Source organism: Staurois parvus, unplaced genomic scaffold, assembly GCF_062004578.1.
Source record: "Staurois parvus isolate SC_StPar_1 unplaced genomic scaffold, SC_StPar_1.0 ptg000354l, whole genome shotgun sequence".
Classification (NCBI taxonomy): domain Eukaryota; kingdom Metazoa; phylum Chordata; class Amphibia; order Anura; family Ranidae; genus Staurois; species Staurois parvus.
In genome coordinates, this window is record NW_028318150.1 from 4,427,306 (window position 1) to 4,443,947 (window position 16,642).

General features: G+C 43.2%; 1 protein-coding gene across 1 annotated transcript in view; it reads right to left on the reverse strand.

Moving 5' to 3' along the window:
• The window catches only part of WDR36 (WD repeat domain 36), an 87,467-nt gene that overhangs the window by 11,532 nt on the left and 59,293 nt on the right, over positions 1-16,642 (reverse strand). The window contains exons 16-18 of the mRNA XM_089684743.1: positions 9,736-9,815; positions 5,010-5,117; positions 4,248-4,348 (exon numbers count right to left, since the gene is read on the reverse strand). Of these exons, the coding sequence (XP_089540869.1) occupies positions 4,248-4,348; positions 5,010-5,117; positions 9,736-9,815 (289 nt within the window). The remainder of the gene's footprint in view (positions 1-4,247; positions 4,349-5,009; positions 5,118-9,735; positions 9,816-16,642) is intronic.

Sequence of the window (16,642 nt, forward strand, 5' to 3'; positions counted from 1 at the left end):
GAACCTGATGCAAACCTGCTCTGAACCACTGAATAACTACTGTATTAATTAGCTGTGAAAACTGAGCTTCAATACGCATTGCACATGTGTGAATAAGCACTGTAGCAGGTGTAGTGAAAAGATCCCCGCCTGCTGTCAAATGGAGGGGGAATCAGGAGGGAGGGGGAGAGAGAGAAAGCAGGAGATTGAACATGTTACATATAACATGTTCAAAACATGAACTTAGCCTTTAACCTACAGTGAGAAACTGGCTTTCAAAAAGACTCACAAAACAGATTTTGTTGTCACCTTTTCCTTTATATAGGGGTGTATTATGAAGCTACTGTGCCAGAGTTCTCTGGCCATTCTGTCAACTATTTGTCAAGCTGTAGATAAAAGAGATTGGCTGTGGAAAAGCTAATATATTGCTTGGATTATGTAAATTTTCATAGAATCCCACAAGCATCAACAGCATTAAAGCAGAATTTCAGCAAAACCTACCACTCAAAAATATTACCTCCCCTCTCCTACCTATTCTGACTAAACTGTGCAAGAAAGATCTGTATACTTTCCTATTTTCAGGCCACTATGGTCACATGATCTCCGATATCAACCAGCGTTGGCTGCAAAGGAAGTTAGAGAGTGTCTGACAGCAGTTGGTAATGACGGAGAGCGGTGACATCACCTCCTATAGGCTCCTATGGTTTATCTGTTGTCGGTGATCCCTCTTCTCCCTTTCAGTGCTGGGAGGTGGATCACATGACCAAATATATATTTCTAAAGGTGCTATTGAACGGCACAGGGAAAACGTATTGAACACATGAAGAAAGAGAGGCGCAAAAAAGACATGGAAAGCCAACACACCAGCTGAAATCTCTCAGTAATTAGAAAGCAACCCAGCCCCGTGTCAGTGCAAATTAATATCAGTTGGTTCAGTTTCAACTGATGGCCTATAAAAATGTCTCATTACCAAGGTGTCACACAAGGAACAGCTCATGATGGATAAAAGCAAACAGCTCCCTCAAGACCTATGGAACCTTATTGTTGCAAAACATACTGATGGCATTGGTTACAGAAGGGTTTCTAAACTTTTCTGAATGTTCCAATGAGCACTGTTGGGGCCATTACCTGGAAGTGCAAAGAACATCATTTCACCAATTAACCGGCCATGACCAGGTGCTCAACATAGGATTTCTGACAGAGAAGTAGGTAGAAGTTGTCCAAGAGCCAATGACCACTTGTGGAGAACTCCAGAAAGACCTGGAATTAGCAGGCACAATTGTTTAAAAGAAAAAAATAAGTAATGCACTCAACTGTCATGGGCTGTACACACGCTCATTATGCAAGACTCCATCGCCGAAGCTCGTTTAAGGTTTGCTGTACAACATTTAGACAAGCTCGTGAAATACTGGGAGAATATAGTCTGGTCAGATGAGAGAAAAATCTGCTACCATCTACCAAAATGATGAAGATGAAACAAGGGTGGACAGAAAATAAAACTGCTAGAATGGCCCAGCCAGTCACCTGACTTGAATCCAACAGAGAATCTATGGAAAGAACTAAAAGATCAGAGTTCACAGAAGAGGCCCACACAACCTTCAAAATTTGAAGACTGTATGTGTGGAAGAATGGGCCAAAATCACACCTGAGAAATGCATGCGACTAGTTTCTCTAGACGGGAGGCATCTTGAAGCTGTCATTACCAAAAAAGGATTTTGTACGAAGTATTAAATACATTTCAGTTAGCGTGTTCAATACTTTTTCCCTGTGCCATTGCATTTTATTACACAACTTAATTTCTGAACTTTTTTGGTTTCTTTGTATGTATAGCTTGTATGGCTTGTTACCAACATGTAGTGAAAATTTCAAGTAAATCGCACCTTTAGAAATATATTTACTGAGCAAAATGGTGACGTGTTCAATACTTATTTTACCCACTGTGTGTGTAACACACACACACATGCCAGAGTAGGTGTTAGAAGGGGGAAGGAGCATTTTTTAAGGGCACTTAGGTGTTGCCAGGAATTATACTTTAAAGACTTCCAGGTATCATGATTTATATCAAAAACCTCCCCTTGCTGTGATTTCGGAAAAAACAGCCCTTTCTCAAAGTAAAAACCTCAAATGCATATAAAGCTGTGAGAATATTGCCATCTTGGAAGAAAAGTAGCTTTATTCTGCTCCACCATATTTTCTCCTTCTCTAACCTGTTTCTTTGAGTTGCGTCACTGATCCCGTGTCTCCTTTAGGGTAACCTGTTACCCTGAAGACGTCATGTGATCGGTGACGCAATGCATCGGGAGTAGCCTAGTGACTTCAATTCCGGTGGTGCGCAAACAGGAGTGAATAGTGAGAGGAACCATTTTTGTTGAGGGAATTTGATGCCTGCTTTGAATCTAGCTTTGTGAGTTTAATTTTAATTGAATAAAGCGGTTTTATATTATGGAGTTACACTATGGATTGTTCTTTCTTCCCTTGAGAAGTTTGGAGTTTGATCTTTTAAAAGCGCCAGCATCAACAAAGAAGCCATAAATAGGCAGCAGTGGAAAAGTAGAAGTCGACCATCTCTTCTAAGCATTTATGACCTATTTTTAGGTCTAGGAAGGAGGTGTGTGCATGGTACACTTATTCGATGATGGGAAACACCAAGAAGTAGTTGGCACAGTGAAATAATATGATCAATGGATCACTTTATATTAGAGCACGTGTATATCATTTTTCTTCAATGTGAGTGAATATGCTTAATTTACTTAGAGTTTAGTTCATTACAAACGGTGTTGCACTACGGAATATTTTTAGTTTTTTTATACACGGTTTGGAGTCAAGACTTAAATATATAGTGTCTGGAAGGAGTATCACATGGCTCACAATTTGGAGCATACACAGTCCATTTAAAAGTGTATTTGACCCATTATAATTTGTAGGTCAAATCTCAAGGTGAGCAGGGAGTGGATCTGTAACACAAGCACGGTGTGGAATCTGTGATGAGATTGCAATACCACAACTTTTTTGCATGTTGGATTGGACTATTGTTATTTGATTGATTGAGGATTGTATTTGTTTTAAAATTTTCCAATTTACGGGGACATAGCGCACCACGTTTATTTATTTGATTTAAAGTGAGAGGACACTTGGGGAGTGAGTGCAGCAATCTTTCTTTTTTATTTTAATGGTATGGCAGTGCACAAGTTTATTATATTTTCACTAAAGACCAGAGAATACTGCGCTGTGAAGGAGATAAAGCAAGGCAGAAGACTGTAAAGCCGGGCCGCACAAGTGCCAAGATGGCAGGTACTTTTTAACTCCTCAGGAAAAAGGGCAACAACGGTCCCCAAGCTCTCAATAAGGAAGAGCACGGACTGGTATCCAGCAGTTCATTTAGCAGGCATAACAAAAGTAAGGGACAGGTCCCTGCCACCAAACATTGCATTCCCAGTGGGAATTTTCAGGGATAAGGTTACTCGAGATGGTAGTAGCACAGCCCTGGAACAGTATAGCACCCTGAAGCTAACTCATCATGATGCACTACATGCCAAAGTTAGCACCCAATGCAGAATCTAGTGTCCAGGGGAATATTACAAGCCAGCACCACATTTTCTTTTTGGTGGGGTGCAGGTACAGTTCAGGTAACCGATCTGGAAGCAGTTAAAATTGTGCCGCAGTGGCTCTACAGCAGCTAGGAATCTTGATTGCAGGGGAAAATACATTTTAAAAAGAAGTGATTTGCTTCTCTCAGAGCAGAGAAGAGATGCACCCAATCTTCTGAAGGATGCAGTATAATCAAAGGTTCCAGAATACAAAATCCTATGATGTATGATTAAGATTTTTTTTTTTTAAATTTAATTTATGAGGCTTGTGCATCACATCATAACTAGATTTGGGATTTGTTTAGACTGCCACATAGGAGCCTTCAGTTGTACTTTAACGTAAATATATATTTATCAGTTATTTTCTTCTAAATCTTGTGGTCTATGGATTCTACAGTTGGCACTAAAATGTACATGGTGGTTCCATATTTGTTCATATGAAGGCTCTGTTTACTGGTTTTGTTTGGCTAGGCTCTTATCTTGGTTTAGGTTTATCAAACAGGATGCGACTGAAAACAAAGAACTCACTGCAATTCTAGTAACAACAAACCATGAATATTGTTCATGCAGCCAAAAACCATGTAATCCTTGTCTAGGCATTAGGTTGCATGAAGAAAGGGGAGGGATCTGGACCATGTGAAGTGTGCACTTTATTAGTATAAACTTATAATATAAACTTGCCTTCAATTTCATCATTTGCTCCAGGAAGCATAACTACAATAGGCTCATAATCTGATGGAAGTGGTCGTAATGAGATCAAGGAAAAGAGAGCTTTGTTTGACCTGTAGAGAATGAAAGAACAGTAGTCAGGTAAATGCACCTATATTTTTGCAGTATTATTGTAACACAAGCTAAAGCAAGCTGCTACATGGCTTCAAACAAACTGAGAATAGTCTAGATCACACACTTCAACCACAACAGATCTTCTATATGTTCATGTATACTTGTACTTAATTGTAACAGAAAATTAAAGTGGTGCCCCTTGCACCTTTTTCTGCCAACTATTTGAAAAAGGCAAAAGAGCAGCAGTAAACTTAAAACGTATGTCAAAGCGCACTACAGCTCTAACAATAAATGCACATTTTCCAGTGTTTTATCAGCTTAAATATCCTGCAAGTTGAAATACTAGTTTGATACGGGGGCTGGTTATGAAGGCAACACATTAAACACAAGACCAGAGTAAATGTTGTTGCAGAGATAAACAGTGTGATGGCCCCTACACAGACTGTTGCCATTGTGTACTCTTGAGAAAATGAAATCTGAAAACTTTGGAAAATTAAGGGCAAATTATGCTCTTGGCACTAAAAGTGGTAACAGCTAAATCCAAGATAAACATTCTAGGCCATCTGAATATTACGATATGTCTATAGTCATACGTTACAAATAGCAGTGAGCATTTTAAACAGAGGGGATCCATATTCCATGAGCTGATATAAGACATACCACAAGTAAATACCAAGGTCATCCACATGAGCAGTGGCCAAGAAATCTCCAGTAGGGGACATGGTTAGGCTGACAACAGCTGAATCAAGCAGGAAACAGTCAATGAGGCTGGAAAGAAAACATAAAAGAAATTATATAGAAAAGATTATCTTTACCCAAAGGTATCTAATGTTTGACTTAAGGAACACCAATGTCCAATCGTGGAATCTGTAAAATACTTGCTTGCCACTGTGTTTCATGTTATGATTGTTAAAGAATTCATTTTCTGATACGGATTTGAGATTTTCACAAATAATGCACCAGGGATGGTACATTCATCTTAATATTCTTAAAATTGAGGTGGCTACTTTGGGTATTAGCATTCTGAGCACCATAAAAATTTAGATAAGGTTTGTCACAGTCAAAAAAAAAAATGAATTACCATTATCTTCAACCTAAGCCTTTAACTGAGGTGTTGCACTTTACACTTGTGCACTGTAAAGAATGGGTATTTGTGTGTTATAGAGCATGTCAGTTAATTTTGAATGGCATGCTAATGCACATATAGGGCAAGTCAAAATGCACCTCTGCATAAGTACATGATAATTCACAGAAATGAATACTATATTGTGGTGAAAATAGAACAGATGCATTTATTTACATTGAAGAATGCCTCAAGACAACAGCACTAAAATGCAATCTTACAGTGAACTAGACCTGGCTTAAATCTTATCGGAATCTGGAATCCCCCTTTAAATGAGGCAGCCCCCAGTGTCCAGGCCCCTACCCTCCCATGTAAATGAGTACGGGCAAAGTAAATAAAAATACAGTTTTTGACCAGTCCTTTATTAAAAAGGCCAAACAAAAAATTCAGTGTCAATCACAATGAACACTGGCCGCTGTCAGTTGGCGAGTGCCAAGCATCGCTCAGGGACCAGGCCTCTTTTTTTGTGCGGGTTTGCAGCTGGCGTAACTGATGCTGGATTTACTTTGGGGGACTTTATTTTTGGCGAATTAGTAGGGGTGCTATAATCCATGAAGGGGGGTGGGTGGGAGAGGGATCTGGGGGGTCCTTGTTAACCTCAAATCCAAACACTTTCAACCCCTTCCAACCCAGGCCAATTTTCAACTCTTAGTACTCTTTCACTTTTGAATGAAAATTATTCAGGCATGCAATACTGTACCAAAACAAAATTTGTACCTTTTTTTTTTTTTATTGAGACAGATGGAGCTTTCTTTTTGTGGTATTTAATCGCCACCAAGTCTTTTATTTTTTTTTTATTTATATGTAAAAACACTGACATTTAGAAAGAAAGCACTTTTACTTAGTTTTTGGTATAACATTTTGCAAATAAAGTTTTGTGTATATATAATTTTTTGTTTCTTTTTTGGAAAATTGTTTAGTCCTAATGTACTGGCTGCCATTTCCTGAGACCCTAAAATGTCAGGACAGTACAAATATCCCCCCAAATGACCCAAGTAGACAGTCCAAGGTATATAAAGAGTCATTGTGAGTTTGTTTGACGTTATTTTAACAAGTTATTTCTCTTATTTTAACAAGCTGTTTCAAACATACGGCATAGGCATACAGTACTTGCAATTACAACCACAAACACATTGTGCTATGCCTCCTGAGTATGGGGATACTACATGTATGAAACTTTTTCACAGCCTAGCCACACAGAGGGGCCATAAAATTCAAGGAGCCCCTTCAGGCTTTCGGGGGGCATAAACTATGCATCCAATTTCCTTACTACCCATCACATTTTTGGAAGCCCTGGAGCACCAGGACTGTAGAAATACCCACAAACTTACCTCATTTTGGAGTGCAAATACCCCAAGGTATTTTTAAGTGGCATGGTGAGTCTTTTGAAGACTTCTGTATGCCACAAGATTTTGGAAAATGCAGCAAGAAAATAATTTTATATATATTTTTTTAACACACAAAAGATGTAAATTTAGTAAGATATTTCTCATACAGCATGGGCATAATTAGAATTACATTTCCACAAAATGTGTAAGGGGACACCACATGATACTTTTTCACAGCCTAGCCACACAGAGAGGCCCCATTCAAGAAGCACCCTAAGGTGTTCTAGGGGCATAAATTATGCATCTAATTTTCAATCACATTTTTGGATGCCCTGGAGGACCAGAATAGTGAAAACAATTGGGGACATTGGCTTTGACGACACTGGTATGGCAGTGATCAGGATGCTGGTATGGCATATGGCAGTGATCAGGACGTTGATATGGCAGTGATAAGGATGCTGGTATGGTAGTGACCAGGACATTGGTGTGGTGTTACTGTGATCACAGCCGACACTGAGACAGGACAGGGTTTTTCTTGCTATTACACTGGAGCAGTGATCAGGGACAGTGAGTGAAAGATGGCACTGCAGTCTGAGTGTACATGCAGTGTGACAGGCTGCTACAACTGTTCTCTCTGCTCTCACAGCTGATCTGTGAGAGAGTAGAGAGGACCAATGTTTACTTTCACTTTGCTAGGTTTACCATGCGATGGTTGTGACTGGACAGAGCCATCACACGGTAATAGACTACGTGATCACCTGGACACAATGGTAATGTGATCCACTGTGTCTGGGGAACACAGCGATCGCCAGAGTCTCCGGCGCATACTCTGAGCTGTGCATGACTTTCCAATGTAGGGCGACGTACGGGTACTCAAACAAGGTGTTTGCTTTGGGGTGGGGATTCCCCCCCTCAAATCACCCACCCCCCAAACATGTTGAGGGCATGTGGTATGGAGGGGTCCTCCTTTTCTGGCCTGCATGCTTGGATAAGGGTCTGGTATGAAATTTGAGGGGGGGGGGCATGCATTTGTTTTGTAATTTTGCTGTGGGGTCCCTCTCAAAATCCATACCAGACCCAAAGGGCAACTTTTTTTTTTTTTAAACATTTTTTAATAATGGTATTTCTTTTCTTTTACATTTTGCTGTCAGCAGAGATACCTGATGAGTCATGGTTGCTAAGGATTCTGCAGGTACCGGCTTCTTGACGACCAGTTATTCAACCAGCTATTTCCCAGTCAAGGGCATTGGTGGGTGCCGGCATTAAAATGCTGCATGTTTTCACTACTAAAATACTGCATCACGCAAGCGGTATTTTAGTAGTGCTTTTCAGTGAATTAGAAAAAAAAAATTGAAAATTGCTATGAGGTAGTTTACCGCTTATCTTAAAGCAGTAAATACTGCTTATTGAATTGAGCCCATGGTCAAATCAATACCCTTGTCTCTGTAGAGCCCTCCTTGAATACTAGGCCCATGGTGTACATGGGGCCTCAACTTCTGTCAAAATCAGGAATACGCCCTGTTAATTTCCAGAACATTAATGGGTTCTAGAGGTTCTGATATCTGATAGTGGAATGACAGGGTATGGAGCTTAGTGCCAAAAAGGCACATAATCTCTACTTTGACAAAATCTACAGCTCAATGTACAGCCTGGTCCAGGGATCAAATACATCTGAAGTGCTTTCTGTATTGTTCCTACATTAAAAAAAAAAAAAAAGTTTCAACTACACTCAAACCTAATTTTTACTATAATCTAAATCATTAAAGTGATTCAAAAGGTTCAAGATTTTTTCTTTAAATAAAACAAACATGTTATACTTGCCTACTCTGTGCAATGGTTTTGTACAGAGCAAACCCGATCCTCTTCTTCTTGGGTCCCCCACCAACGCTCCTGGCTCCTCCACCTTGACCAGTGCCCCAATAGCAAGCCGCTTACTATGGGGGCACTGGGGCATGCTAGCTATCGAGCCCCACGCTATGCATCAATAAGACACACAGAGCTGTGACTCAGCCCTGCTCTCTCTCCTCATTAGATCACTGGCTGTGATTGACAGCAGTGGGGGCTGCTGTCTCTTAGTCAATGAGAGAGACCCAGGAAAGCTGAAGGGCTGTGGGGGGAGCAGCATACATAAGGTGTTTCCCTTCATGCATAGAATGCATAGAATTTACAAACACTTTAAATGTTAACCATCCAGTTCATCCATAAACCTACAAATATCATAATAATACTATTATGTCATTATTGGTACAAAAAAAGCTAAACTTGAATGGTGAAGGCAAATGCAGTTGCTACTTGCAATTGCAGATTAAGGAGGCGTCTGGCACATGTTTCAAGTACAAGTTTCCTGAGATTCCGAAAACCTAGCCATGCAAATATTAGGTTTAGAACTCTGCCTATGTCCAGACTTTGGCTAAGCCAAAAGAAAGCTTTAGTCTAATAGAACCAGTTATTACATTGTGACTCTGGAGCAGAAAAAAAGAAGACAAATGATAAGCAAGCCGAGTTCCAGAAGGGGGCTCCAGTTAACTGAAATTGCTTTCCTTAAAGTTTTGAACTTTATATTTGCCAAGTAAGATATTAATAAACCCAAATTTCTATGTGCAGACACCCACTCTTAATGTACACTATATTAATTGATGTTAGAAATCTGCCAGAGAGGAAGTAAAACTGTTCCATTCGAAAGTGATTACTTAGGAATTATAATTCCTAATTACAATTATAGTCACAATAATGGAAGTTGCTGCAGCTAATACAGGTAAAGAAGCGGATATGAGAGAAGGAAATTACACACCTAGTCAATGCTCAAAGACATAAGTAAAGACATAAATAGCCTATAAGCATGCAAGCCATTACAGAATCAGCCTCCTCTGTTATTAACATGCTGCCCTAAAATGTACAGGTATCCATTACTTTGTGACAGCCTAAAATGTCTTACCATCCAGATGGAAAGTCCCAGATTTTGATTGTACAGTCCATTGATGCAGTCATTAGCCATCGGCCATCTGGACTATAACTCTGCAAATTCAAAAAAAGGTATTTATTTTACTTCGTGAGGAGTCTGAAGTTGAAATCAGGTTTGCTTAGTAAATTGTTGGTAAAAAGATACTTAACAGGAGGAAGAGAGCTAAAGTTTGGTGCCAACAGTGTGGTGATGCTCACTAGCAGTCCATGGAGCTTACAATCTAGGAGGGAGGGGCTAATGGTACAAAAGGTAGTAACTGTAGGGGAAGGACTGGTTGGAAGAGTAGAAGATTCCATTTTTAGCTGAGGGCAGGATAGGCTTTCCTGAAGAGATAAGTTTTCAGAGATCGCCTAAAAGTGAGCAGAGTAGGCGATAGTCTGATAAATTGGGGTAGAGAGTTCCAGAGGATGGGGGAGCTCTGGAGAAGTCCTGGAGATGAGCATGCGAGGAGGAGACAAGGGAGCTAGAGAGTAGGAGGTCTTGCGAGGAGCAGAGAGTACAGTTTGGGTGGTATTTGGAGACAAGATCGGTGATGTAATTTGGGGCAGAGTTATAAATGGCTTTATATGTTATTGTTAATGTTTTGAATTTTATCCATTGGGTAATGGGAAGCCAGTGGAGGGATTGGCAGAGAGGGGTGGCAGATAGAGAACGGTTAGTAAGGTGGATGAGTCTGGCAGCAGCATTCATGACAGACTGAAGAGGGGATAGCCTGCGATTAGGTAGGCCAATGAGGAGAGTTACAATAGTCAAGGCGAGATATAACAAGGGAGTGAATAAGTTGCTTAGTGGTTTCTGAGGTTAGGAACGGGCATATCTTGGAGATGTTGCGGAGGTGGAGTCTACAAGATTTGGACAGTGATTGGATTTGGGGCTGAAAGGACAGATGGGAGTACCCTGGCATGAGGGGAGGGACCGATGACTGTGTTACTGATCTTGATGGAGAAGTCAGGGGAGGAGGCACGAGCTGGGGGGAATACTAAGAGCTCAGTTTTGGAAAGATTGCGTTTGAGGAAGTGGGAGAGACATCCATGCCGATATGTCACTTAGTAGGTTAGTGATGTGAGAGGAGACTGAAGGGGTGAGGTGAGGGGTAGAAAGATAGATTTGTGTGTCATCAGCATAGAGATGGTACTTAAAGCCATGGGAGTTTATCAAGTGACCAAGGGAGGAGGTGTAGATGGAGAAGAGAAGGGGTCCAAGGACAGAACCTTGAGGGAGTAAAGAGGAGGAGGCAGCGTTATAGGTAACACTGAAGGAGCACTGTGATAGGTAGGAGGAGAACCAGGAGAGAGCAGAGTCTCCGAGGCCAAGAGAGTGGAGTTTTTTGAGGAGGAGGAGATTGTCAACAGTATCAAAAGCCGCAGAGAGGTCAAGTAGTAAGAGTACAGAGTAGTGGCCATTGGTTTTAGCAGTTAGTAGATCATTAGTGAGTTTTAGTAGGGCAGTTTCAGTGGACTGTAGAGAGCGAAAGCCAGACTGTAAAGGGTCAAGAAGGTTGTTGTCGGTGAGGTGGGAGCTCAGGCGATTGTAGACTAAGCTTTCTAGGAGAACTTTAGAAAAGGTGCCCATAGACTTTAAGGGACATTGCAACTAAGTTGGATCCTGATCTATATTGATGCTAATAACTGGTATGAAAAGGAATCAAAAGGCTGTACAATATGCAATTCACTCACAGTACAGTGAGCTGGCTGGCTTACAAAAGCATGTGCATAACCAATTAAGAGCGTTATGGCATAAAACACATGCCCCAGAAACCCTCAAAGTATATAGAGTGTGTGTACGTGTCCAGTCCTTTATTCATCTGTGAATCAAATGGATGAGTTTTGGTCAGTGTATAACATCAGTTAAAGCAACCTGACAGGTAAAAATAAACAAAAATTGATCTATTCAACATCCTATTAAACCTTGGTTTGCCTTAATCAGCCCTAAACGAGCCCTCCTTTTTCTTTCAACCCATTTTCATGCAGATTTTTATTTTTTGTTAATTTGTATACTAATACTTTTTATCTATAGTAACACTGTTTTTATATACCAAAACTGTTCAAGAAAAAAAACTGCATAACAAAAAAAAAAAAAAAAAAAACTTATTGCAAGACAATATTGTAAAAAAAAAAAAAAAAGCCTGGTTTGTCCATAAAAAACACAAATATTTGCATAACTTTTGTAGCATTAAATTATAATCAACCTTCAGATATTTAAAGGGTAACTCCACTTTCATGGGAAAAAATGACAAATAAAATAACACACACACACACACACACACCTCAAAAAAATTAACTGAACACTTTGAAAACACATAAGATCTCCATGGGGGAAAATATCATGCTGGTTACTATATGGATATGGACTGGGTAATGTAAGGATGCCCTGCTATTTGATGGAAATGATGGAAATGAAAATTATCAACCTACAGAGGACTGAATTCAAAGACACCCGGAAAATCAAAGTGAAAAAATGATGCAGCAGGCTAGTTAATTTTGCTGAAATTTCATTGCAGCAACTGAAAATGGTACTCAGTAGTTTGTATGGCCCCCCACGTACTTGCATTTCTGACAACGTCGCGGCATGCTCCTAATGAGACGACGGATGGTGTCCTGGGGTATTTCCGCCCAGATCTGGACCAGGGAATCACCGAGTCCCTGGACAGTCTGAGGTGCAACCTGACGGCATCGGATGGACCGAAACATTATATCCCAGAGGTGTTCTATTGGATTTAGGCCAGGCGAGTATGGGGGCCATTCACAGGTATCAATTCCTTCATCTTCCAGGAACTGCCTGCATACTCTTGCCACATGATGCCGGGCATTGTCGTGCACCAGGAGGAACCCAGGACCCACTGCATCAGCGTAGGGTCTGACAATGGGTCCAAGGATTTCATCCCAATAACTAATGGCAGCCAGGGTCCATTGTCTAGCCTGTAGAGATTTGTGCGTCCCTCCATGGATATGCCTCCCCAGACCATCACTGACTTACCACCAAAATGGTCATGCTGAATGATCTTACAGGCAGCATAATGTTCTCCGCGGCTTCTCCAGACCCTTTCACATCTGTCACGTGCTCAGGGTGAACCTGCTCTCATCTGTGAAAAGCACAGGAGCCAGTGGCAGACCTGACAATTCTGGTGTTCAATGGCAAATGACAATCAAGCTCTATGGTGCTGGGCAGTGAACACAGGGCCCCACTGGAGGACATTGGGCCCTCAGGCCACCCTCATGAAGTCTGTTTCTGATTGTTTGGTCAGAGACATTCACACCAGTGGCCTGCTGGAGGTCATTTTGTAGGGCTCTGGCAGTGCTCATCCTGTTCCTCCTTGCACAAAGGAGCAGATACCGGGCCTGCTGATGGGTTAAGGACCTTCTATGGCCCTGTCCAGCTTTCCTAGAGTAACTGCCTGTCTCTTGGAATCTCCTCTATGTTCATGAGACTGTGCTGGGAGACACAGCAAACCTTCTGGTAATGGCACGTATTGATGTGCCATCCTGGAGGAGTTGGACTGCCTGTGTAACCTCTGTAGGGTCCAGGTATCGCCTTATGCTACCAGTAGTGACACTGACCCTAGACAAATGCAAAACTAGTGAAAAACAGTCAGAAAAGAGGAGTAGGGACAAAAATGTCAGTTGCCTCCGCCTGTAAAAACCATTCCTGTTTTGGGGGTTGTCTCATTGATGCCCTAGTGCACCTGTAAATCAGTTTCAGCTGCTTTCGTGTTAATAAATTAAACAACCCCCTCTGCTACTTAACTGACCAAATGAATATCACAGAGAGAGAGGGGGGGGGGAGGGAGAGAGAGGGGGAGGGGGAGGAGGGAGAGAGAGGGGGGAGGGGGAGGAGGGAGAGAGAGGGGGAAGGGGAGAGAGAGGGGGAGGGAGGGGGAGAGAGAGAGGGGGGGAGAGAGAGGGGGGAGGGGGAGAGAGGGGGGAGGGGGAGAGAGGGGGGAGGGGGAGAGGGGGGAGGGGGAGAGAGGGGGGAGGGGGAGAGAGGGGGGAGAGAGGGGGAGAGAGGGGGGAGGGGGGAGAGAGAGGGAGGGGGGAGAGAGAGGGAGGGGGGAGAGGGGGAGGGGGAGAGAGGGGGAGGGGGGGAGAGAGGGGGAGGGGGGAGAGAGGGGGAGGGGGGGAGAGGGGGGAGGGGGAGAGGGGGAGAGGGGGAGAGAGGGGGAGAGAGGGGGGAGAGGGGGAGAGAGGGGGGAGAGGGAGAGAGAGGGGGGAGAGGGAGAGAGAGAGAGAGAGGGGGGAGAGGGAGAGAGAGGGGGGAGAGGGAGAGAGAGGGGGGAGAGGGAGAGAGAGGGGGGAGAGAGAGACAGAAGAGAAAAAAGAGGGAGAGAGGGGGAGAGACAGAAGAGAAAAAAGAGGGAGGGGGGGGGGAAAGAGGAGAGAAAGGGGGGGGGAGAGAGGAGAGAAAGGGGGGGAGAGAGGAGAGAAAGGGGGGGGGGAGAGAGGAGAGAAAGGGGGGGGGGAGAGAGGAGAGAAAGGGGGGGGGAGAGAGGAGAGAAAGAGGGGGGAGCGAGGAGAGCAAGAGGGGAGAGGGGAGAGAGAAAAGAGGGGAGAGGGGAGAGAGAAAAGAGGGGAGAGGGGAGAGAGAAAAGAGGGGAGAGGGGAGAGAGAAAAGAGGGGAGAGGGGAGAGAAAAAAGAGGGGAGAGGGAGAGAAAAAAGAGGGGAGAGGGGAGAGAAAAAAGAGGGGAGAGAGAAAGAGGGGAGAGGGGAGAGAGAAAGAGGGGAGAGGGGAGAGAGAAAGAGGGGAGAGAGAAGTAAGGGAGAGAGAGAGAGAAAGAGGGAGAGAGGAGAGATAAAGAGGGGAGAGAGGAGAGATAAAGAGGGGAGAGAGGAGAGAGAAAGAGGGGAGAGAGGAGAGAGAAAGAGGGAGAGAGGAGAGAGAAAGAGGGGAGAGAGGAGAGAGGAGAGAGGAGAGAGAATGAGGGGAGAGAGGAGAGAGAAAGAGGGGAGAAGGGAGAGAGAAAGAGGGGAGAGAGAAAAGAGGGGAGAGAGAGAAGAGGGGAGAAAGGGAGAGAGAAGAGGGGAGAGAGAGAAAGAGGAGGGGAGAGAGAGAAAGAGGGGAGAGAGAGAAAGAGGGGAGAGAGAGAAAGAGGGGAGAGAAGAGAAAGAGGGGAGAGAAGAGAAAAAGAGGGGAGAGGAGAGAAAAAGAGGGGAGAGAGAAAAAGAGGGGAGAGAGAGAAAAAGAGGGGAGAGGAGAGAAAAGAGGGAGAGGAGAGAAAAAGAGGGGAGAGGAGAGAAAAGAGGGGAGAGGAGAGAAAAAGAGGGAGAGGAGAGAAAAAGAGGGGAGAGGAGAGAAAGAGGGGGGAAAAGGAGAGGAGAGAAAAGAGGGAGGAGAGGAAAAGAGGGAGAGAGAGAGAGACTCATATACGCACACTTATTGAACTCTCTCGCTCTCTCGTTGGGGGGCGCAAAATGTTTGTGTTGGCTAGGGCAGCACAAAATCTAAATACACCACTGGGAACACCTGAATCCAATGATTTGGAGGAATGTCCCAATACTTTTGGCAGTATAGTGTGTGTCTATCTATATCTCATATACAATTGTGACAAGTCATAATGTAACTGAATGTTATTAAAATTTACCTTTCCTTTTTAATGTACACTGCTGTCATTTTCTGTAATATGCAATGCAATATGGCAACCTGGAGGAGTTCAGTACACAAACAGTGGAGTTAATCTAAGCACTTTCAGCAGCTGATTTAATCACTTACTGTATATGCAGCTACTTTATCTTGTAATCTTTGCCTGTGGTTCAAGGTTTAAGCTGGTGCCCTGACCACTGCCCCAGCTTTCAGGGTGGTTCCTTTTTGTTGCAGCATCCTATGGCGTCAATCTTGCATGAAGGGATTATGTCGCCCTACACTGTGTGCATCAGTAGAAACACACAGCTCCATAGCCTGGGATAGCAATGCACTGCCCTACTCCTTCCTCCTCCCTGCGCCCGTTTCCAAACAAACACACTGACTGAAGACTGCACTGTCCACTGTTAACGCTTTCCTGTGCCAAACCGATGTTAAGGGAAGCAGCACTCAGGCAGGAGGAGTCAGCAGCATTGAATGTTGTAAACTGCAAGATGCTGGGGTAAGAATTTTAACACATAGTCTACTGGTTAATGTTTCTTTTATTGTGTTAAGCTAAAACAAATACTGAAGATTTAAATCTAATTTTCAGTGATTCTAAAGGTTGTAATAACAATAATAACAACTATAAAAACCAAATCACAAACATGTTATACTTACCTGCTCTGTGCAATGGTTTTGCACAGAACAGCCCCTAATCCTCTTTTTTTTCCCTCCCTCCTGTCAGGTGCCCCCAACAGCAAGCTACTGCCACTCAAGCAGGCACGCTCCTGTGAATGGACATTGTCCATTCAGAAAGAGCGTGGCTTAGCCTCATCCAACGCTCTGTACTCATTGGCTCACTGTCTGACTGACAGCAGCAGGAGGCCTTCCCACTTAGACTGGTTGGTCTTTCTCACTAGGGCAGGTTTAATATTAGGTTTCCTGTTAAGGTTGATCACTGGGAGATAAACAGAGGGTATAGACCACTGTAACAAATTCCCTCTCAAAAGGGAACAGTTACAACACACCCTTGGACCCAGGGCCCTTCAGGCCACATACAGGAATACCTTGAATGGCAGGTGTAGTGGAAAGTTTTTTTGCAGCTGCAGAGCTCTGAAAGACCCAAGGTTATAAGACAGCAGGCTAAATTGATGACTCTGAAGGGGAAGGCATCGGAGCGCTCTTAGAGCCTTAGTGGTCAGTATCTGCATGGAACGGTGTGAATTTGGTCACAAAGTCTTGTGTGACTGCGGTAGAGACTCCTGATGATTCGGGATCTGGCCTCAACCAACAGAGCTAAAAGGAAACTCTGATGATATAGATCCC